This window comes from Pavona decussata, unplaced genomic scaffold (genome assembly GCF_977016875.1).
Source record: "Pavona decussata unplaced genomic scaffold, jaPavDecu1.1 SCAFFOLD_71, whole genome shotgun sequence".
Lineage (NCBI taxonomy): Eukaryota > Metazoa > Cnidaria > Anthozoa > Scleractinia > Agariciidae > Pavona > Pavona decussata.
In genome coordinates this window covers 2,983,214-3,007,500 of record NW_028145490.1, presented here as the reverse complement: position 1 = coordinate 3,007,500, position 24,287 = coordinate 2,983,214, and the positions used below count along the sequence as shown (strand labels likewise).

Sequence of the window (24,287 nt, the reverse complement as noted above, 5' to 3'; positions counted from 1 at the left end):
ATTACAAGTCAGGCAAGTTATCGGGTAAAATATTGAATACTGGGCAGAAAAAATACCGAGAAACACCTTTAAAAATCTCCCTGAGTTAGGGAAGCCATGAGGGTTTCGAGAAATTAGACTACGTTCAATGTGGCAATGTGTTCAGGGGTCAAGTCATAACACATACCAATGCAATATTCAATAAAGGTAACATTCATTTATTAAACTTTGTAGCTTTTACAATCGTAGTACCATATATCAGTCTTGTTTTCCGTCAAACTATAGTTGGTCTACCGTCGTTGGAAGTAAACATTCTTTGAGTTGCAACGAATTGAGTTCAGTTTCAAGTCCTCATGAGATCTAGAACCTCTCTGATATCAAAAAGTGCTTTCTCGTTTAAAAAATGAAGTCACGTCATGTCTATAATAACTTGACAAACCGAGTTACAGCCAGGAAAACAATTCACTTGTTGTACACTTTTATATGTGTCCTGTGGTGGAACTCTTTAATGTCACAAAATTCTTAGTATATCTAAGATGGCGGCAGTTATTGGCAGTATTTAACCGATTTTCCACTGACAGTGACTTCACTGGGAACGGAAGTTAAAAGGAATGTAATTAGTTGTATTTTGTCAATGCCTTATCTTTATACCTACTTAAAATTGATGATAGGAAAAAAGTGCGTTTTGGAAATGACAACTCTTTAGTTTTCTTCAGCGTTTTCTGTTAAGCGTTTTCTTCATGAAACCCTGTAAAGAAAGTTCAAGAGAGTCTGATAAAAATTCTTTTGAAGGAACACTGTAGTTTAAGCGAATAAGTTTTAACAGAGTTGGAATCTACCATTTCTTGTTAAGGACAGTGACTACTTTCGTTACTGCGCATACGTTCTGCGCATCTCGGCATACTCGGGTTTCCTATGGGTGGTGCCAACTAATACAGGGATATTTTTGTGGGTTTTAAAACTATGTGGATAAAGCAGAACTTGACAAGTGCTTTTGGTATCCAAAACGAAAATTAGGGGTAACCATGCATTTTTCAGAGATAATTAAACAAAGCTTCAATTTGGAAAAAAAAAAATGCCACACATTGCTTTGTATTTTACTACTTTTTAGAATAATTGTTGCTTATTTATCTCTGAAAAATGCGTGGTTACCCCCAATTTTCTTTTTTGATTTCAATAGCCCTTCTAAGATTTACCTTTCCCGCATAGTCATAAACTGCATAAAAATATTTTGGTATTAGTAGGCACCGTCCTTAAATTAAAGTTAAAATAGTTTTCCGCTAAGTGCCTAGCGTAGTCGTAGTCATATCACAGTCATAGTCATAGCCATAGTCAGAGCCATAGAAATCAAAAGTCATAGTCATAGCTAAAGTCAAAGCCATAGCCATAGCCGTAGCCATAGCCATAGCTAAAGTCAAAGTCAAAGCCATAGCCATAGCCATAGCCATAGCCATAGCCATAGCCATAGCCATAGCCATAGCCATAGTCATAGCCAAAGTCAAAGTCATAGCCATAGCCATAGCAATAGCCATAGCCATAGCCATAGCCAAATTCATAGTCATAACCATTTCCATAGCCAAAGCCATAGCCATATAGTCATTGTCATAGTCAAAGTCATATAGTCGTAGCTAAGTCCTAGTCCTAGTGATAGTGATAGTGATAGTGATAGTGATAGTGATAGTCATAGTCATAGTCATAGTCAAAGTCATAGTCATAGTTATAGTCATTACGTCATAGTCATAGTCATAGTCATAGTCATAGTCATAGTCATAGTCATAGTCATTAAGTCATAGTCATATTGATAGTCACAGTTATAGTCATAGCTATAACCATAAACATACTTTTACTGTCATAGTTGTAGTCATAGTCATAGCCATGGCATATAAATAGCCAATTAACCTTAACCATAGTCGTAGGCATAGCCATAGCTATAGCGAGAACCATGGCCAAAGCCATAGTCATAATAGTAACTGGTAATTTAAGTCATAGTTATCGACGTTGTTATGATTTATTTATCTGCGGTGAATCTTCTGAGAACCAGAAACAAAATAAATATACCTAACACTCCTTCTTTTTATTGTTTTATGGACAAAGAGAAAAATCTAATTGTTTCTGAAAGAACTTTTAGCTCTAGTCTGTGGGAAATCTCTTCTTACCAGTTAAAATATGTTCGACTGCAACAGATTTTCTTTTAATAAGCGCGGTGATATTGGCCTGAAAGAAAAGATTTTTTAAAATTAACTCAGCCATTACAATAGTGCACTAGGTTTGTTTCTCTCGTCGTTCAGTTGCCTTAGGGACAAAGAAGAATGTTTCAAACATATTTAATCAGGACTCTGTTTATACTACCTTCTAATTAGCTAGATGAGATGCTCCTGTATAAATAAATGATAAATAAATAAATAAATAAATAAATAAATAAATAAAATAAAGATAAGTAAACTACTTTCTGTTGTTGATGTTGTTCTGTTCTATTTTACTTGGGGAAGAAAGATATTACTTGTTTGTTTGTATCTTGGTGGGGATGTAGTGGGGGTGAGATGTTATACGTACACGCATTGCAAGTTTTTCTGCAATACCCATAGTACTGCCAACATCTGTAACTCATCATTATATATTTACAGAATTCAGAATTCTGGATATCTCTACAACCTGCAAAATACGAAATAAATAAATAAATAAATAAATACGGCAATTGATAAGTAAAAAAGGTAAGCGTCGAATGACTATTACAAAGATAACTGTTTCTTTCATTTGTGGTTTCTTCTTCTTCATCTTCTTCTTATTATAATTATTACTGTTGTTACTAATATTACTGTAATTACTACTACTACTACTACTACTACTACTACTACTACTACTACTACTACTACTACTATAGTAGTATAAAACATCCATATGCTGTTATTATTATTATTATTATTATTATTATTATTATTATTATAATTATGGTGATTAGTATCGTTGTCACCATCATTTTTATTAATCAAAGACGTAGCTTACAGCCCCTTTTTCAGCTGCATGCAATCTTAAGGTTTTTCCCTATTTAAACCTTCACTCATACTTGCGGTGCTGTTTCACGAAACTTCTCCTTTACAAAAACAAAATAGCCACATGAAGACCTTGATGGCACAAACTTAATAAAAATATTTTTGGGAACAAAAGGAAAAATAAATGAATAAATATACAGAGGAATTAGGAGATACTGAAGAAATAATATGGAATTAAAGCGTTAGTCATTTTGAGCGTGATCAATATAAACTGTTAACAGTTACCCAAAACTAGTAGGCTGGTAAACTTTATTTTCTAATTATATATTTGGGGGTTGTATTCTGTTGAACAACTAATATTCAATCTGCGCGAAAAACCACAGGCTCTCCTTACTGTTCTTGCAGGTGACAGCATCCAAAGATAAACCAGATACAAATTGTTACATGGAACAAGTTGAATCTTTGTATGACCACATGGTACAATGTTACATAATGTTTTCACCTAAGTTGTGAAACGCTTGACGTAACATTCAATTTTGCATTGTAATGGTCTGACCAACTTCCTGCATCACGCTACATTCGTTTGGTCTACCATTTCAAGAGCCTACTGACAAGCTGCAACAAAGCTCAAGAATGTTGCGGAATGTTGCAGCTGGCTTGTGTTTGTCAAGCGCCTCGAACACTTCAAAATGTAAATATTTTATTGCAATGTATTTATAATTTTTTCAGTGACAACTCAGTAAATATATGAATAATTATTTCTTTTTTTTTTTTAAATGTTCTTTTCGGAAACTCAGATCATGATCTTACCCGTTTGTGGACAATGGACATTATTCCAGCAGCTCCTAGTCTGAATCGAATACCCTGAACATCCTTTTCCGCCATGCGCAGGGGGTGGGTTGGTGCACGTGCGGTGTCTTGTTTGCCTGCCTCCTGCTCCACATGTGCGGCTACAACCACTCCAGTGGCCCCAGGAAGACCAACCGCCACTTGCTAGAAATGGAAGGTGGAATAAATTGAAACAAACATTTGACCTTAAATGTTTAACTTGACTTCATCGCAAACGTACATAGTAATTATGACTAAATACTATAGCACACAAAACAGTTAAAAGTGAAAGTGACCGGAGAAAAGAAATACGTTAACTCCCAAGATATGACATAGAACCGTTAAGCACACACATTTCTAGACTATACATAAATATATAAAGATAACAATAAATAGAAAAAAAAAATAGAAAAAATTATACAATTAAATTAGATTGAATTTGAGAATTGGTGTTCCGTACTATATTCCTCCTTCGTATAATTTGCTACACGATCCAAAGCATTCAATGAAGACCAGGCACTGACCTTCAAATAACAGCAAAATATTTGATATCTTTAATGCCTCATGCATAAAATGTCAGTAGCCCTTCATTGCAACCAATAAAAACGTAACTTTTCATTTGATCCATTATCCTGTACTTTAGTGCATAAATGCGTTTTAACCCACATTTTGAACTAAAATGCGTCTCCTCTTCTTAAGAAATATGAGAAGTGGAACTGAGCGAAAGCTACCTAGATTTTTGCAAAAATGTTTGTTTTGGCTCTGGTAATTTCACTCTCAACAGTAACTCGCGCTCACTGTCTATTTGCAGGTCAAACTCGACAAAGATCCTCAACGTTCCGCTCCAAAGCTTGGCTTTAATTTCTCTTATCCTACATGAAATATTAAAATAATCCTCTCATTCAAGAAATCTAGTTTTGATTTTCGACGATGGCGTCATCTACCTCTTCTCATCTGTCTGTACTCTAATTGATGATAAGATTTGGCGAACGAGCACACAAGAAATCTGAAAGTTGGTGCAAAAATGTTTCTTCCTCGGGCGTTCAAGATGGCAGAGGTTATCACAAATCTTGCATCATTAACATCGCGACTTACCTGGACAACTGTGGATGTTACAGGCAACAGATTGAAACGATGCTCCCGGACAATTTCGTCCTCCACTTGCAGGGGCAGGGTTGTCGCATTTACGACTTCTGCGTTTGAAACCTCCTCCACAAGTCTGGGAACAACTTCCGAACGCGCTCCACTGAGACCACTGACCATCAACTGTCAGGGAGATTAAATAAGAATGTTTAGGCTTCCAGTACTTATCCCAGACAAGGAAGACTATGACGCTTAATCGGGAGAGACAACCTCAGATGTTAACAGGAAGAGCACGGCAAGATACGGCTTCAAGTGAAACCTCGTTTGGGTAGACTTTTTATTTAAGTTTTACCTGGTCGTTCAAAATGGCAGAGGTTATCACAAACCTTGCATCATTAACATCGGAACTTACCTGGACAACTGTGGATATTACAGGCAACAGATTGAAACGATGCTCCCGGACAATTTCGTCCTCCACTTGCAGGGGCAGGGTTGTCGCATTTACGACTTCTGCGTTTGAAACCTCCTCCACAAGTCTGGGAACAACTTCCGAACGCGCTCCACTGAGACCACTGACCATCAACTGTCAGGGAGATTAAACAAGAATGTTTAGGCTTCCAGTACTTATCCCAGACAAGGAAGACTATGACGCTTAATCATGACAGACAACCTCAGATGTTAACATGAAGGGCACGGCAAGACACGGCCTCAAGTGAAACCTCGTTTGGGTAGACTTTTTATTTAAGTTTTACCTGGACACACGTGTGTGTGTTATTTTACCGTTTCTTGAGGAATCTTGACGATGCAGGGTTGTTGCATATTCAGGCCCTTTTGGTCATAACTCCACCAAACCTTCTGCTGCAATTCAAGGTCCGAATATGCTCTATCGAGATCAGTTGCCATGAACTAAGTAAAGGTCGGTCACATTGAATTTGACCAGAAGTCAATTCAAATACAAGGTGACTTAACCCCAGTTACATTTGGAGGAGTACTGTATCTCAGGTACAGCTAACAAGATGACTCGAAAAAGGAGCTGGATTTTTGAGTAAAACTGATGTCTGTAGTAAGGGGTGGGAGCATGGAATCGGCCTGGACACACTTTAATGGCTGCTAAATGTTTTGTGGAAAAATTGCTTTTAGCTGTCATGTTGATTAGATGCTTACTTGGAACGAATTCTTTTACCTGGACATGTCTGTGTGTTACACGCGTGAGATTCGTGTGATGGGCCGGGGCAGCTATTCCCACCACCGGACGGTGCCGGACTGTTGCAGGCTCTGCTTCGATACTTTTTTCCTCCTCCACAGGGTTTGCTGCACTGCCCAAACGCGCTCCAGGGAGACCACTGCCCATGGACTGACAAGAAAATATAGCTCGTTAAACGTGAAGAAGGAACAAGGACCTCCCAGAATAATTTTGACTGGCATTAAGAAGGATTGAGGGGACATGAGATTTCATGTTCAATTTTTTTACCTGAGCATCCTTGCTGGTTACAAACTTTTGATTGGTGCGATGGGCCGTGGCAACTTTTCCCACCTCCTGACGGTGCTGGATTGCTACAGGTTCTACTTCGGTACTGAGATCCTCCCCCACAGGTTTTGCTACACGGCCCAAACGCACTCCAGGAAGACCACTGACCATCAACTGTTAAGAAAAAAGGTCGGTAAAAGTAATATATCAAACACGACGAAGAATGCCTCACCCGATTTCCACACACTTTGTTTGGAAATCGGACGAAAAACGCTTTCGATTGTTCGATCTAGCTCTTCAAACTATTAATAATTCATAGCCAAATCCAAAGCAAAGTTCACCAAATTATAATATAGTGATTTCCTATGTTTTCTCTTCATTAATTGAATACCGTGTAGCACGAAAATTTTGCGGGAGTTTTATTTTGCGGATTGGCGAGTTTTTGTGGTTTGCGGGAACAAATTTTTGCGGGTCGAGATGATTGAAATTTTTGCTGGGAACTAATTTTTGCGATGCTCTGTTCAAGCAGCAGAACATTTAAGTGGAAGAAACCTTAATACTTTTAACTTTTATTGTACGGTATGTTGAGTCACAGTTCACTCTATACTACTTACATATTAGAGACATTCCACTGTAACTTACAGATTAGAGACATTCCACTGTAATACCTTACTGCGTAAAGGGACTGAACAACAACGAAACAAAACAAAAAGCCTACCTGGCCTACTATGCACAACCAAACACTATATTATTTTATAAGAAAGCAGTATGAATGTTTGAATTACCCGTAGCTGAAACCTTTCTAGGCATACAGAGGGGAGCTTTCGAGTGAAAGATGTAGCAAGTATACAACTTTGAGACCTAACTGGGAGCGACCTGCTAAAATGCAAAAACTTTGCCCTAGTGTAACGCAATGAGGCAGACTCAGCCGATGATAATAACACTCTTGTTCAGTTGAAGTTTCAAGAGTTGAAATAACTTCTGTGCAGGCCGCCGCAGAAGCGCTACTAGAGCATGGTTGGTCTGTTTAAGTCCAATGTATATCGCTCCAGTGGCGCAGATCTTTTAAAAGTGGAGTTTTTAATTTGACTGAAAGGAGTTAATTTTTGCGGCGTTTTATATATTGCGGGTGTTTTTTTCTCCGGGAACTAATTCAATCCGCAAAATTCGCAAAAATTAGAACCCGCAAAATTTTCATGCTACACGGTAAGTGAATGATCATCGCAGTTATATACGCAACTTAAGCAGTTGCGAAAAGAAATCCTGAAAAAATTCAGGCTTTCGGGGATTCAGGGATTCGGACTCATGACCTTTGCGATGGCGGTGCAGTGCTCTACCAATTGCAATTGAGATATTAAGTCAAATGGAATATACCCGTAGTGGAGTTGAGATGAAAGTTAATATATATTTCAACTGCGGAAGAAAGGATGAATGAGTGAATGATCATCGCAGTTATATACGCAACTTAAGGAGTTACGAAAAGAAAGCCTGGGAAAAAAAGTCAGGCTTTACTTTAACATGAAACTTTGCCTTGTGAACTTGCCTGATGTACAAGATTAAATTGTACTTTAATTGCTTCATAATTTTTTCTGTAAAGTAATGTTATATGTTACCTATGGCAATGAATTAGAGCAAGCTTTATCCAAAGCAAGCAATTGCAATATTCATGCTTAGAACTACTGGCACCTTATGTAATTCCATACACTACCTGCACACGGGTGCGTGTTGCACACACGGGACATGGTAAATGGTCCACTGCAAAGTTTACCGCCATGTTGGGGAGGAGGGTTCTTGCATTTTCGGTATTTGTGTTGACTGCCCCCTCCGCAGCTCACACTGCATTGGCGAAAAGTGCCCCATGAAGTCCAACCGCCATCAACTTAAGGGATCAAAGAGGATACGAGTCTGTTAGCCTTTATTACATCTATATAAAAGAAGCTAGAATTTTCTTACTCGTGCGACCATTTGTTGTTAAATGGTGATCAAATGGAACAGCCATCCCTTAAACCCCCGGCCGTGGAAGCTTAAAAGCTTCGTGGAAGCTTAAAATCAGGCATATAAGGGCCCGTTTAAACAGTTTCAACAGTCTGTTAATGTTGGGGGCGTTTGAACAGGTCGTTCAACATTGTTGAAAGTGTAAAAAATGTTGAAAGCTTGTCGAAAGCGTGTTGAATCAAATTTAAATCGGTTTAAACTTTTATTCAACATCCATACAACACTTTGTTCTCGAAAGTGTTGAATGGTGTTGAAGCTGTTTGAACACTCCGTTCGACATTTGTCCAACATTTGCCCGACATCCCTTCAACTTTTGTTGAACGAATGTTGGTCAAATGTTGAAACTACTTATACGGGCCTTAACCACAAAGAAACAAAACAAACAAAATGTGTATGACCTTATAAGGACCGTTATTTCTTCAGCGTGGTTGTCGTGGTTGTCCGTCTCTGCCGCTTGTTTATGCGGGTTAGTTGATCTGACGTAAGCTCTCTCGATGAGCACTTAGTTGCTCTTAAAGCAAATGTCGTGTTTAAATATTTGTTTAAAAATAAATAAATAAAAATAACGAGGATCATTTACAAAACCATTTAGATAAATAACACTGAAAGAAAAACAACTTGGATATACCTGGACAAGGATTTTGGTTACACGGCCGATGCTGCCTAAAGGGTCCTGGGCATCTCTTGAGAGCCGAGGGATGAGAAGGGTTGATACATGTGCGATTTCTGGACTGTGTTCCAGTACCACAGGACTTGCTGCACTTAGTATATGAACTCCATTGCGTCCAAATGCCATCAACTATTGTTAACGAAGATATAGATCCGACGCTATGAACTAAAAATATTTCAAAATTTGTTAAATTGATATCGTTTGTCATTATGCTGAAAAGACATATAGTTTAGAAACTAGTGATTAGAAGGGAATAAGAAGCCCTTTCAATCTGTTTTTCGTCAGCATCTAAAAAGTATAAGTTGTAGCAGCAGCGGCAGTATAAAAGCAGAAGCAGCATTAGTAGTAGTTTTAGTAGTAGTAGCAGCAGTCGTAGTTGTTGTTGTTGTTGTAGTAGTTGTAGCGGAAGCGACTGTTTTAAAATAATGATGGTAGACGCACGCAGTAGTATTGGTAGTGACAGTAATAATAATCAGATGGCGTTTAGTCTCTTACTTGCACAGCTCACATGCTCGTTACATTTCCGCCTTTCTATCGATGGTCCCTGACAAGCGGAGGGTAAAGGATTGTTACATTTTCTTGTCCTGATTTGGTGTCCATGATGACACGATTGAGAACATGGACCATAAGCGCTCCAGGCTCCCCAACCACCAGCACCTGGAGGTCATAGAAGGCAATTGAAGATTTATTTTGAAAGATTTTTGGGAGTGCAACAAATTATATTACACTAGTTGACACGAATTTCTGTCGTGGGGATGTGACTAAAGATGTTAGAAAGATGAATCAATACCATGACTCCTGCATTAAGTCAATACTATTTCAGGAGAGATTTCAAATGTTCCTGTTTATGGAAGTTTTAATGTAATTGGTATTCAATTGCTAAATATTTTACATAACGTGTTCCCATTGAATTGCATTGCGCATTGCATTAGCGTCGTATGAGCTCCTGCAAGTTTCTCTTGATGATCAGCTTAGGCAATTGATAAACTTTTACTTTCTTCAAAAAGAGCACTGCGACCTATCTGTTTCATCTCAGCTATTATCCCCTTTAAGAAACTTTATTGCAAAAAATAGGCCCGAAAAATGAGTAATTACTGGAAACACGATCTTAACCATTACTCATGCACATAAAATAGTAATAAGGAGAAAATTAAACACACGCAACAAAAGGTTTGAGTCAATACTGCTTCATGAATATTGTGCTTCCTTGCCAAGAATTTTATCTTAAAGTTCTACCTAGGATTCTACCTACATTCTATGTGTAGCGTTTTCTGAAGTTCTCCTTTATCTATGCAGCAATTCCCGTTCCCATTATACATAGAAAATTAAACTGATCGAATTAAACTGACCAAATAGACACATATTTCAAAGTTAATATTGTAACCATCCACGGTGTTGTGCTTGAGCCGATCGCTGTTGTTTTCTGTGCTTTTTTTTTTTCTTTTGTGCTTTTCTGTGTTTCTCTTTTTAATATTACGCACTAGTGAAAAATCAGTGAAAATTTAAGAAATGTTTTGCTACAATTTTATTTCACAGAAATCACATTAAACAGAAAACCTAATTCATTACACCTGTTGCTCGATGAATCATCAACACAGCTTTTAATATTTTTCTCGAATCCTCTGTGAAGCTAATCTTGAAAATCTCACTTTTTGGTTAATAAAGAGTTCACTAATTAACGGGACTGACCTAACTACCCCTATGCCTTTCATTTTAAAATTGAGTCTAACTCAGAAATCATTAAACGAATCTGAAGAACAACTACAGTGTATGATGTGTTTACAACGCAAAAGGAAAATAAAAAAGCCTGTAACAGCCAATGGGTACGCTTAATAAAGTTCAGGCGGGCAAATATCCTAAAGTTTGTTTGTGATCAAGAAAGGTTAATTAACGCTCTAATAATACAACAAATGCTAACGTTTTGTGACTTTGCAAGAATGAGCCTGAGTTATAATTAAAGCGGCACCGTCACGGATTTCCTGGGGTATGTTGACCAAAACTGCTCAAATATTTCACAAAGATTCCCTGTTTAACGAGGAATTGCTATTTAAGAACACTGGGAGAAAATTTTGAACTTATTTTTCAAAGGAAGAATAAACTATAATAAGTTTTTGGCGATTTCTCCAAAACACACAGGAGTTGAAAAAGTTGACAATTTTTTTTTCAAGTTGTAATCCATTCCCATCTAAGCCGTCTGCAAACAGAAATGATTCTGATGATAGTTTCTGTGCACTAGTAAGGTTATTTTTAACAAAGCTGAACCATCATTTTAACGTTTCCATTAATACAAATATGTGTTTTCGCTATTCAAAGTAACACTCAAAATAGGCGACACTACCCCTTTAAGGGGGGCCTACTAATGGCATATATTGAGCCACGGGATTAACTTACCAGGACATCGACCGCAGGTTTGTGGACAGTATCTATATACATCTGGAAGTGAACATTTGGAGGAATATCCTCGGCACCAGTAAAGTGACATGTCACGACATCCTAAGAAAGAAGCATAGTCAAGACATTTGGCATGTTCAAAAATTAAAGGACAAAATTCAAAGTCATAATGACTCCTAGTTCATCTTCTGCTGCTGGAATACGTGCAATTAGGTTTTTTTTAGTATACAGATGACATATTTGGTAAAATAATTTCCACCAAACTCTTTCTGTAGTCCTGGCCCCAATTGCTCAAAGAGCGGATAATTTTTTCTACTGGATGGGTCGACATCAAACAGACGAAATGTGTGCAAGATTTTCCCGATAGCCATTAATAATTTGAGAATAGATTAGAAGTATATGTCAAATCCAAGTACAGGATTGTGTGCAAAATTTGTCAAAATCGTTAGTTGGAGTACATTTTCTCCGCTGGATAGTGACTTATCCAGTGGATAAAGTTATCCGCTCTTTGGACAACTGGGACCAGGGGATCATGGCTAAGAGATTAAGCAAAAGTAACAAATGCGTGGATTCTAACAGTTAATGCACTGTATACGTATGTATCTTATCAATAAAAGAAAGAAGAGAGAGAGCTTTTACCTCTGTGCCTGTCATTTGCAGGTTCTGCAAAAAAATGTAACAATAATAAAAAATAAAGTAAAGTAAATTACCTGAAATTAAATTAATCCCCCTTCTTATATTGCCAATGAATGAACCATGTAATGGGATCTTGATTTGTTCTAGTATGTTCATACTATATTAGTCGAATACGTGCATCACATTTTCTGACAAGTATATTTTTGCATGTTCAAGCTGGCACACCCACCTAATGCCAACAGAATACAGCTAGTTCATGTGCCTGTGTTCCATCACTTACCCCATTCGCCAAATGGACAACAAGCATTTAACGTATAAAGAAGAACTGAATAGCAAACGAAAGAAAGAAAACGTTTTTTTTTTTTTATTTTCTGCGGACGTCTCATAGCGGAAACCTGTAGAGCATTTAATTCTTCGATTAGTCTTGTTTTGATTGGAAGAAAATTGTACCTTCCGTATGATAACTTCCCAAAAATGCCTGCCAAATATAAATTTTGGCATTAACAGAAGGTTAAATAACTCACCTAATAAATATTCCAGCTCGTCAGCAGAATCTAACGAAAGAAAATTTTAATTTTTATTGGAAAAATATGTCCAGCCATCAAACATTCACAATTTAATGACTGCATTATATTCATAACGAAATATTTTTTTAAATAAAGACATACATGCAGGGAAGATTTATGCAGTAGACAGTGTTTTTGCCTGCCATGAACTTGCGTTCGCGTTACTATTCTACCTTTTTTTGTCCTGTCATGCTCTGCAGGAAAGTTTACCACTCATATAACTTTCTTTACTAAATTAACGGTTTTATTTTCAGCTAAATAAGAAAGGCGACTGATATCAGTTTTTTTTTTCTTTTAACTAGAGGGCGACTTCATTGAAAATGGTGGTTGCTGGGAGTCGTGCCTAGTTGCAGTAATATGTTTGAAGGTTTGTCCCACAATGTACTTATCCACTGGCATCGCAAGCTAATTGCTTGAAAAAAGTCAGATTTGGCCCAAGTGCTGGGCAAGGGAACAAGAGTAGGTATTATTAAGCGATTCCGTTCCAAGCATTTTTTGTCAAGCGACCCTCTCAAATCACTTGGAGTTTAAGAGCAATAATACGGGTACTCACCCTCTTCAATGTTTTCCATCGACAACGAGAAACAAAAGCCGACAGCGAGAAGCAAAACGAAAACTATTCCCCACTCCATCGCCGTGGCTACCTTTTCAACTTACAACAAAACGATAATCCTTTCTCACTGCTTAAGGCCTTTCAGTTATAAAAGCTTGCTAGAACAAAAGAATTGCTCTACCTAATGAGATTTTAAAATACTTAAGCAGTATCAAGGTGTAAATATCGCTTGCCGGAGAATATCGATTTTCTTTAATGTTCAACCTTTCCATTAAAATTGATTCAGTAGCGACAAAGTTGAATCTAGAAGGTCACAGAGTACAAATCCCACCGATTTCATTCCCCATTACCCTGAAATTTAAAGAATTGAGTTTCTTTCCAATGATATTTAGAACATGAGTTATAGCAGATAAGAGAGATGGCCTAGAAAAATCGATTAATTTTGTTGTCTTTTTCAATATTAGCGGTCCTCGAGTGAGTAGTTGTGATTCCCACCGAACTAAAAGAAATGGGTGCAATATTCTCTAAATAAACTTAAATCTCAAAACCCCATTAGAGAGAATGTCATGTAATGTGAAATAGCCTTTTTTGTCGTATCTAGATAATTACTCGGTCTTTTCTTGATGGTTTTTGTTGGTAGCCCATTGACCATGAATTGAATCAATAGGTCAAAGAAAGGCTTAAGCATACTTAACTCATATGATACTGGGGCTTGCAAGTGTCTTTAAACCTTTAACAAAACAATTCAATTTGAAGATTAATGCAATTAGCCCAAACGTATACGTCAATGGCGGTAGTCAGTTCTCTGATCAATTACTTGATGTCGCGATGTAAATTAAAAAATTCGTCTTTCATGATATCGGTAAGAAAACAGCACGGTTTTGGTTCAGTTATCGTTTAATTTTGTCTCCAATATCGTTAAATAATCAGCGCGTTGCAGCACAAAAAAAGTTTGAGATCTCGAGTGAAACAGCTTTGACCCCAGAATCAACATTAGTGATTAACAAGAGACAAAGGTGCCCGTACCATTCACACAAACTACGCTGATGAAAGTTTAAGGTGTAAATATTAAATTATTTGACTTGTTCGAATGGAAGACGGATAACGTATGAAATTTGCAGCATAAAGTAGGAAGGTAAAAAAGTAGTAAAACTCCAACATTCCGTCCAAAAACGTTATGGATGGAACAATGTGTACCATTTGATTTTCCAAACATTTTCTATCCATTTCCGGATATTCTTCGGTAACTGGTAAACATCTTAGAATTTAAAAAGGAACTGAGGCAAACACTGTAAATCATTCTAAAAAAATTGGTAGTGATGAGCTGGATTAACGTAAGTAATATAAATGATTAATTGATGGGCCATCGTGGCTATGTACGATGAAGGCAGTTGCGAAAAGAAAGCCTGAGAAAAATTCAGGCTTGGATGGGATTCGAACTGATGACCTCTGCAATATCAGTGCTGCACTCTACCAACTAAGCTCTATTCACATAATGACCAGCTCCCAGTTGGCTTGATAGCTCAGCTGGTAGAACACTGCAGCGGCATCGGTAATCGGTAACCGCAGATTTAGAAACAATGGCAATAGGCTATCTAAACAGCTGAAGAGTTAAAAGATGTGTTAAAAAAGGTCTCACGTTATAAACCTATTTTAACAGAGTATGAATTTAAAGGTCTTAAATAAAAAATGCCATTTGAATTGCAATTCTTTTGGAAGAATTAAAGCAAACTGACCCCCACCCCCCTCCCGATTTATCTTCAATCGAGACTTTAATTTGAGGTGATGATATAATCTAGGCGTACGTGAGATTTTCGCATCACCCAGGGTTTTAAAAACTAATAAATAGTCTTATTGATTATACGTCTAATTGACACGTAATCAGTGGAACCGTGATCAAATTTTCTAGCAAGCATAAGAATTCAAGCGGCATTGAACTAGTTTTTAGAGTATTGTAACATAGATGATACGTGCTGTGGAAGGCCATACATGATGATAACTGAATTACAGTTGTGATTATTACGATCTGACAAAAGCATGAACAATTTTTTTATAGCACTGTCCTCTGTAATAAGCTATTAAATTTTGGTGATGTTCCTCATTGGATAAGAAGAGGATTTGCATATGTATATTCCTGAAGGTTAAAACGCTGATCAAAGACGACACCGAGATTGCGAACTGAAAATTAGTTTTGTCATGAATTTTTCACGATGTTAGCCAACAGTTAGTGCCAGTGTCATAATTTTAAACGAAGTAAGAAAGTCTATTGTAGTCTCGAGAAAAAAGTCAACAATGAAAAATATATGGTGAAGAAAGTGTCTTTAAAAAATATAAAGAAACGAAGAAAGAAAGTGTCTTTAAAACAATACGGAAAACCGTGAATCTTTCCAAAGCACTGACTTAATGGCTTCTGTTGTTGGCAATAACGCAATATCACAATGCCAATCTCTGTGTGCAATATAGTTCATCAAAATCTAGTTACTATTTCAGTTCACAGAAGAATACCCGCTCAACTTGAAGACTATTGCGCACGAACCAACGAAAACAAAGAAGAAATATTCAGAGAAGTTTTAAGTCTACTGCATTTTTTAGCAACATCTCCAACAGCTGTTCGGCAGTTTTATTAGTATAAAAACAAAAACCAACGTTATTTAATCTATAACTTGTAAAGGCATGATTTTTTTCCTTTTTTGTCAAGTGAATAACCTGACGGCTTCAACGAACCATGATGCAAATGCAATATGTGGTCAAAAAAAGTAAAAGGAAGGAAAATTCCGGATTTTAAATCAATGAAATTTACTCCAGTTGAATTTACTCCAAATGAATGTAATCAGGAATGAAAAAACAGCTTTCGTGATTTTGGATCCGCTTAAATCCGTTTCCTCTTCAAGGAAAACGCTTTACACAGAAGTATCCTAGTTAGCTGTAACGTCCGATTTTTTTTTTCTTTTATTTTATTTTTGAGTGAGTGTAAGGATTATAGCAACCGGTTTTCATCCCATAGAGAAAAGATTGTTGTATTTAAAAAGACGGCAGTTTATTCAATCAAAAATACCTAGATGTCCTTCATGAGTTGTACTCATAATAAGAAGCACATTCACACTTATACAAGTATAATGTGTTATCGTAAGTGCACGTTTCGAGGCCGTTTTTTTCTCAAAAGTATCCATTAAAGCTGTTCCTCATGAACTGTTCAGTGGTTACATATTTCCTTTACTTTTAATTCTGTACTTATGTGAGCCAATATATAAGCTCTCATTTTAAGTCTTTTATTTCTTCGATATGACATTTCGCTTTTCCATTTGTCTTTCAACACAAAGACAAACAATAAAAACTAAAGCAAGTTGGTTCATTTAGTCTTCTAGAGAGATCCTTTGTCATCCCTTTTCGCTCATTCTGTATAAAAAGTATAAAAGCTCGATATACCGATAGTTTGGTCACAAGCAACCTGAAGGCTATACAGGGACAGGTTAATTTCGTCTGAAGTATATTAACATGTCACTTGGCCGCTTCTTGTTGTTGCTGTTTGTTTTGCATTCAGCGTCTGCTTTCTGGCCATTCTCCGAAAACTTGGAAACAGAAAATAGTAAGAGCTTTAACTTGACTCCTCAACTTGCACCATTTCACCGTATTTATTTCCAGTTTCCTGATCGGTATGTCCCAATTCACAAATGGCATAAAGTTCAACCAACCTATTTAACTGATACAATTGTATATGGTTTTAAACTTTTAGACGATGTAGCTGATCAAGATCTGGCGATGCTAGCCGATAAGGAGAACGACGGTTGGCTATTTTTTTCTATATTTTTCTTAGGAGTTTTAACAATTTACAATTTACATTTCGACGAAACACTTACATGATAGAATTGCTTTCCAGATCCCCATCCTTTTGCCGCGGATAGTTCTCACTATTTCAACCGTAAGTACTCACTTCTGATTCGGACATAGGGGAACACTGACTGCCGTTTTAGCTTTTAAGTTAATGAAAAATATCATTTTGGCCGCGTGCACGGTCTTACACAATACCTTCGGCAAACTCTAGAGAAATACAGTTATTTGTTTTGCAGAGTTTACGATAGACCCTACAAAAAAACGCGGAATGGAAGATTACCGAATAAAACTCTTCACTCCGCCATTGTCTGTTCAAATTTTGTGGACCAGCTCCTCTTCCAGACTGACTTCTGTTTTAATTGGTCTCTGTGACCTGTGCTGTCATTGCTAGGTTAGGTTTAGGAGTGTTCTTTGAGTCCTTCATCTAATGTTTCTTATAGCCAGTAAAAAACCTCGTTCCAGATGGAGCAGGTCGCCCTTGAAAAGTTAGAAAGTCATGCACTTGAAATGCATCCTGAACATTTGCGTAATTTTGATGTGACTTATAGTCATTCAACTGGAATTTCAGTTAGAACAGCTTTCATTTGAGCGTCAAAAGTAATTTTGTTTTTGCTTTTCTTTAATAATACGTTTTGTGCAGCTGGCAAAACTTTCTCAAAGTAATGTGCTTGCGCGTTTTTCCCGCGCTACACGCCAGTTACATGTATTTGCTTTGACTTTTTGACTGGTTGCTGTGAGCTGTTTACCTTTGTGCAATTGACCACAGCAGTTACTTTAATTTGGTTTGGGTTTAATTTTACGACACTTATTAAAAACTGATTTATTTTAACACATATTTCACATTACCAGTCATTTAAACACTCATGTTGTCTAATTTCATCAGAATGTTTCGACTTTTACAATTGCTCAATGTGCTACAAGTTTAAGAAAGATGGAAATTGCGCAAAGCATGAGAGGGTATGCCGAAAGACCTGCACGGGATGTAAAGGTGAGCGCTTAAAGGACAAACATTCAATAGTTATTTGTTTATTCTTCGAATTCTGCGTATGTTCTATCTTTCCTTTTCTAATGTCACCTCAGCTATAAGGACTTGACAATTGTATCTCAATGGATTTGGAGAATCTCTGTGATGTATTACATACCTTGCAGGTAAAAAGAGACTTTTCTTTGGGAAAAATATGACGTAGCGTTGAGAGCTGATTAGATTTCTATCAAATCACTCCACTATGTGTAGTAGGTTGAGTTAGAATTCCCTCGTGGTGCAATCCTTCTTCACAGCTCTTTTCTCTAGGTTCTCTTCTCTTCAAAAGCGAAAAAAGCTAACATTTCAGTATACATTGTGTATACATCACTTAATTTTGTTTGATTTTCGTTTTTGTTTATTTTAATTTTTGATTACTGCTACATGCGTTTTACAAATCTAAATAGAACCGTTTCGTAAGCTATTTAAGACTGTTTAAAAAGATATTATCGCTAGTCTTAATTTATTAATTCTAAACTCAGACTAACTCGGCAAATAAAAATTGCCTCGTACAGTTGCCACATAAAAATTGCTCGTGTAGACGGGGCTTAAAGCACGGCAAAGGAACGAAACCTGTAAACCTTAAGATTAAACTTTAAACGTTGAAGTTGAGTGTCAGATGAAGAGCTAACATTTCTTGCAGCTCGTTAGCAATTGACAATTATTCACCGAAGTGAAATTGGACGTTGGCGACTATCCAATCAGAGGTGAATAATTTTTTTAGTAAGTAACAGACCAGGGAATCCTACACCAAATCAGTTTTCTTATTTCGGTCAATCTAGCGAAAAAAATCACGTGCAAAATTCAGAACTTACTTAAAGCAGGGAGGGGAAGAACAAATACCGCCCCCATGTTTTTGTAGCCAATCAGAGCGCACGTTAAACATTATCCACTGGTTTGGTACATACTAAGCAAAACTATTTTGTATCTTAACAGGTCCGGACAATGATAGGTTCTATGACACGAAGAAATGTCAGGACTACAAGAAAAAGGGCTTCTGTAAATTTCTCTCATTTAAGTCCTTTAAATGTCCAAAGACTTGCGGAACTTGTACAGGTAATAAAATAATACGGCCAACGGACTAAGTATAAAGCTTTGCTCAAGCTCAAGTCACTTTGGGCTTACTTTATGACGTAACACGTGGGATGAATTTCTGGTGGTTGAGTTAGGTAATTCATGTTTAATTATTGGTCTGGTCGCTGCTTTTGAACTATTTCTTAGACAAAAGACTTTAAAACGAGTTACTAACGCTTCACTAAACAGTCTAACATATTCTTATTATTTTATTATGATTTTTTTGTTGTTATTAAGAATTATAATAATTTCATCGGGTATTGCGGCGTATTATCCGGGCTAAAACGAAGAATTCAGCGGGCTAAAATATATTTTAGCCCGCTGCTCTGAGCCAATAAGAAAGAAGGAAATAACGGAGCCAGCCAATCAGAACTGGAAGCCATTCAACTGTTCGTGCCGTTTTCTTGTTTGTTTGACTGGAAGCGCTGCCATCTGTATAGATTGTTTTGAGCTATAAAATCAATGGAAAACCCAACGAAGAAGCAAATTCTCAGTCGTCTGAGCTAGATGAAGAGGACTTTAATACAGAAACTCGTGGGCGGTGGTGGAAATAATGCCTGTAGTAGCTCCACAGCCGGAGGCGAGGTGAAGATAACTTGTCTTCTTTGAACGAAACCAGCTCAGTTAAGCAATTGCACAATTAATTTTAACAGTCGTAAGAGACTATTTCTTCGCTGTTTACAAAATTCTGTTGTTTGTTTCCTTTTAAAAACTTAGAAGCAAAGATTCTTTAGACAAAACTTGCGGTGCTCTGCCAAAGTTTTAAAGTGCCCCTAACCCTTCAATTTGTTTTCTTTTGGTAGATTTCCATATCTGTGAAGAACTCATTTCCGAAATTTTTTTTTTAGAAATATTGAATCCTTTTTATTTTACGAGCGCTAAAAGGCCATAAACATATTTACGCCCGCGAACATCAACTCTATTGTTATATTTTTGTAGTGACTTCTCATTCAACTTGTTTTTAAATGTCTTTCTAATTAGTCGATGGAAATTGGGGAGAATGGAGTGAATGGAGCGCCTGCAGTAAGACGTGCAAACAGGGAAAATGTTCCAGAAAACGAAAATGCGACTCACCAGCTCCTCAGTATGGCGGCAAGAAATGTGAAGGAGACTCAAGTGATGATAAAGTTTGCAACGATAATGTCCCATGCCCAGGTTAAAACAAATTTTCTATGTTCTTTGTCAAGTGCTGATAAGTATCTAGGCGGTACAGCCTGATTTTGTGTGCATGTACTAACCTAATAGAACGGGGTCGATTCCCGTCGAGGTCAAAGATTTTTTCTTTGCCTCGTGGGGTCTCTCACTTCTTTACAAGGGCTAACGATCAGTGGGGGATTTATGAATTCGCTTTACACTACAGCATACACTGCAGAGTTAATTATCCGATCCACCATACTAGGAATAGTCTTTTATTTAGTTTCGTTTGCTATATCGTTTTTGATAGAGAAGATAGGGATACATGTATAAGATACAGCGAAAAAGTTGTTAAAACAATGTTCTCAAACTCATTAATAATTCAAAAGCCAAAAACAAAGGAAATCATGCACCGTGACGTGTTCGGAAATCCGATGAAAAACTCCTTGTTTTTGCATTATTAATTTCTCCTTAAAAATCAGTTTGTTTGAGAAGTTATATCAAACACTCGTCACGGTGTCTCATCACAATATCAAAAACCTCAAAGTTTGTCAAAAATACTCCGGCTACGCGTCGTATTTTCAACTCTCTTCTCGGTGTTTGATATGTGATGAAACGCTGTGTCTCGTGTTTGATATATTACTTCTTTAGTTGATGGAAATTGGGGAGCATGGAGTCAGTGGAGCTAAAGATCGAGAAGCAGTCTTGTATTTAGTTTCATTAGCTACAGTTTTTTAGCCACTGTAGAGAAGATAGGGATACATCTACAAGATACAGTAAAATAGTTTTAAAAACCATATTCTTTTAGTTGACGGAAATTGGGGAGCATGGAGTCAGTGGAGCGAGTGTAGCAAGACGTGCAAACAAGGAAAACGATCGAGAAAACGTGAATGCAATTCACCAGCTGCTCAATATGGAGGAAGGAAATGCGAAGGATATTCAAGCCAAGAACAAGTCTGTAATGAAAAGGTTCCATGCCCAGGTAAATGAAAATTTTTTTACCCTCCTTGTCGCGATAAATGGCAGGAAAGCTCGTTAGAGAATTCATTGAAACAGAAAGAGAATGAATGAATGAATGAATGAATGAATGAATGAATGAATGAATGAATGAATGAATGAATGAATGAATGAATGAATGAATGAATGAATGAATGAATGAATGAATGAATGAATGAATCGGAATGAATCATGAAAGCGAAGAAAATCTTCTTTCGAGTTGTAATTAGAAAGATATGTCTATATTTCACTTTCAAGTTTCGTACGATATAGTTTCGCGCATAGCTTCAGGTTTTCTCGCCCTAAATAGGTGGTATATAATAAAAGCCCAAAAGGGCGTCAATATCTTTTAATGACAATTTGGCCTGAAAACAATGAAAGCAAAAAGCTTATCTTTTTGTTTTATTTGCTACTATACATTTATTTTATTTTCCCTTGCCTTTAAAATTTCCACGGCGTTATTAATTCTCAGTTCTACGATTTGCAAACTATTCTTGTTAACAGTCGATGGAAACTGGAGTGAATGGAGTAAATGGAGCAAATGCAGTAAGACTTGCAAGGAAGGACAGCAATCACGATCCCGTTATTGTAATTCACCTGCACCCCAATATGGTGGTAAACCATGCAGTGACAAGGCCAAGGAAACTCGTGTTTGCAATCAGCATGTGCCTTGCCCAGGTAAGTCTCTAATAATTTGGGTTTGGTTTGAGCGAGTTCTTATTAAATAAGTAAAGTCTTCATCGCTGATACACGCGCACAGCTATTGTAATGACAGGCAAATCTTTTTTATTTTCGCGGTATTTCTATTTAAATAATATCGGCATAATAATGTCAATCCTCCTTATTGTAATCATGCTTTTAACATAACAATCATGGCGCCGTTATCATGTCATCCCTATCGTCATCGCCACTATCATCATCATCGTCATCATCAGGCTTAACTCAGCTTCTCTGTTGGTAATTGACACTGACACAGACGGGGTTTTATGATGTTCTAACATTTTCATATGATTGTTACGATCACTGAAAACTAAAATAAAACGCTTTTCTAGCTAAAGCGATGCTAAGGAGCGTTGAGGTCACAGCAGTTTTCTTATTGCTGATTTTTTCGCATTTGAAAACAAGGAAACTATTTTAACTTCCTAAAATCCATTTTGCTTAAAATCTTAAATTATCATGAACTTCCTTACCTATGACACACCAAATAAATTATGGGTTAACTTGACAATGTTCCTTTGTCCAGTTGGCTTCCCGTTAATCAAAAACTTCCCCGAGCTGCTTTCTGGCTTTGATAGGAAATATAGAAATAGAGATATAACTTTCAGTAATACCTTATAACATAAGGGCAATTTGACTTTTAGTTGACGGAAATTGGGGAGCGTGGAGCGCATGGAGCACATGTACAAAGACGTGCAAACAGGGAAAATGTTCCAGAAAACGAAAATGCGATTCACCAGCTCCTAAGTATGGTGGCAAGAAATGTGAAGGAGACTCAAGTGATGATAAAGTTTGCAACGCAAATGTTCCATGTCCAGGTAATTTATGAGAAGACTCTTAATTATTTCTTCATATGAATTAGGAATCGTCTTGATCAGGATTGCAATATCTATTCTGATTTGCTCGAAACAATCCAGTTAACTAAAATATTCATTCCCCACAGTGGATGGAAACTGGGGAGAGTGGAGTGAATGGAGTGCCTGCAGTAAGACGTGCAAACAGGGAAAATGTTCCAGAAAACGAAAATGCAATTCACCAGCTCCTAAGTATGGCGGCAAGAAATGTGAAGGAGACTCAAGTGATGATAAAGTTTGCAACGCAAATGTTCCATGTCCAGGTAATTCAGTCATAAAGAAGATCTTTTTGTATGTCCTCATCTGAATTAGAAGTGCTTTTGATCTAGATTGCACTATAGCTACATGTATTTACACTAATTTGCCCCAACCAGAACCGTTAGCTAAAATGTTTTTTTTTTTTTCACAGTGGATGGAAATTGGGGAGAGTGGAGCGAATGGAGCGCCTGTAGTAAGACGTGCAAACAGGGAAAATGTGCCAGAAAACGAAAATGCGATTCACCAGCTCCTCAGTATGGCGGCAAGAAGTGTGAAGGGTACTCAAGCAACGAAAGAGTTTGCAACCAAAATGTCCCATGCCCAGGTTAACTAAAACGTTTTCAAAATTTCACTTTTCTCTTGATTTAAGCTTCTTTACATTATTTACATGTAGTAAACAGCTATACTGCAAAGGACCCTTTGTATACAGCTTTTGTATAAACTTGCTCCACATTCAAAGGTCGTTTAAATTCCATAAAACAAGCTGGAAATTAAACGCGATAAACAAAAACATGCCTACCTTTAGGCCAGGTGAATTCCTTTAATTCTAATGTCTTCTATTAAACTATACCTATATTAGTATCCTTGATTTTAGTTTTTTTGTTCCTTTCTATATGTAATCAGTTGATGGAAACTGGGGAAAATGGAATGAATGGAGTAAATGCACCAAGACGTGTAAAGAAGGACAGCAAACAAGAAAACGAGAGTGTAACTCACCAACTCCGAGGTATGGTGGAAACAAATGCGATGGTTATTCCAGTCAAACACAAGTTTGCAACAAAGATGTTCCATGTCCAGGTAAGTTTGGATGCTTGTAAACTTAGTATCTGGCCGTTTTTGTCATGATGTTAGACGTGTTAGGTTAGGACATTCTGCAAGTAGGGCTGAAGCTATCGCGAAAGAAAGTAAAAACGCGTCTGATAGGATTCAACTCTTACTTAGCCTTACATCAGTTACAGGCAATTCACTTACCTCACGTTTGGTAGGTACATGATACGCTAGAGACTAGTCTATAAGCAACGTTCAAGAAAAAAACTTGGCTAAAGTAGTTCATAAAACATTTTTCCTTACTGAACATTCATAACTGAAACAAAATGAATTGACACCATTTAAAATGGAAACTGGAAAGTAGAAAGTTGTCTGCCAAAAGGAAACCTGTTTGCCTTTAAGGCACATTTGATGCTTCTCAAGCCTCAGAGAGGATTCCTTGCAGCGAATGTGAATCAGAATGAACGATGGGGAG

General features: G+C 37.1%; 2 protein-coding genes across 6 annotated transcripts in view; one reads left to right on the top strand and one right to left on the bottom strand.

The window, feature by feature from the left end:
* Window positions 1-181: 181 nt before the first annotated feature.
* On the bottom strand, window positions 182-13,281 carry LOC146477342 (coadhesin-like). Of its 5 annotated transcripts, XM_085113795.1 has the most exons (15): window positions 13,160-13,281; window positions 12,565-12,594; window positions 12,044-12,067; window positions 11,405-11,506; window positions 9,509-9,670; window positions 8,972-9,178; window positions 8,057-8,227; window positions 6,352-6,522; window positions 6,064-6,234; window positions 5,293-5,463; window positions 4,893-5,063; window positions 3,780-3,962; window positions 2,533-2,631; window positions 2,136-2,193; window positions 182-727 (listed from the first exon to the last, which is right to left on the bottom strand). In XM_085113795.1, exons 1-14 carry the CDS (start codon window positions 13,236-13,238, stop codon window positions 2,171-2,173), a joined length of 1,764 nt encoding a protein of 587 aa, XP_084969921.1. In that variant the 5' UTR covers window positions 13,239-13,281; the 3' UTR covers window positions 182-727; window positions 2,136-2,170. The 5 variants fall into 5 exon arrangements, with proteins under 5 accessions (XP_084969921.1, XP_084969923.1, XP_084969920.1 ...); XM_085113797.1 differs by lacking the exon at window positions 4,893-5,063 and having other exon boundaries at window positions 578-727; XM_085113792.1 differs by lacking the exons at window positions 182-727; window positions 2,136-2,193 and having other exon boundaries at window positions 2,365-2,631.
* Window positions 13,282-16,654: 3,373 nt separating this feature from the next.
* The window catches only part of LOC146477341 (SCO-spondin-like), a 28,072-nt gene continuing 20,439 nt past the window's right edge, over window positions 16,655-24,287 (top strand). The window contains exons 1-9 of the mRNA XM_085113547.1: window positions 16,655-16,745; window positions 16,893-16,943; window positions 17,874-17,978; window positions 18,948-19,067; window positions 20,067-20,240; window positions 22,577-22,750; window positions 22,876-23,049; window positions 23,196-23,369; window positions 23,669-23,842. Of these exons, the coding sequence (XP_084969673.1) occupies window positions 16,655-16,745; window positions 16,893-16,943; window positions 17,874-17,978; window positions 18,948-19,067; window positions 20,067-20,240; window positions 22,577-22,750; window positions 22,876-23,049; window positions 23,196-23,369; window positions 23,669-23,842 (1,237 nt within the window). The remainder of the gene's footprint in view (window positions 16,746-16,892; window positions 16,944-17,873; window positions 17,979-18,947; window positions 19,068-20,066; window positions 20,241-22,576; window positions 22,751-22,875; window positions 23,050-23,195; window positions 23,370-23,668; window positions 23,843-24,287) is intronic.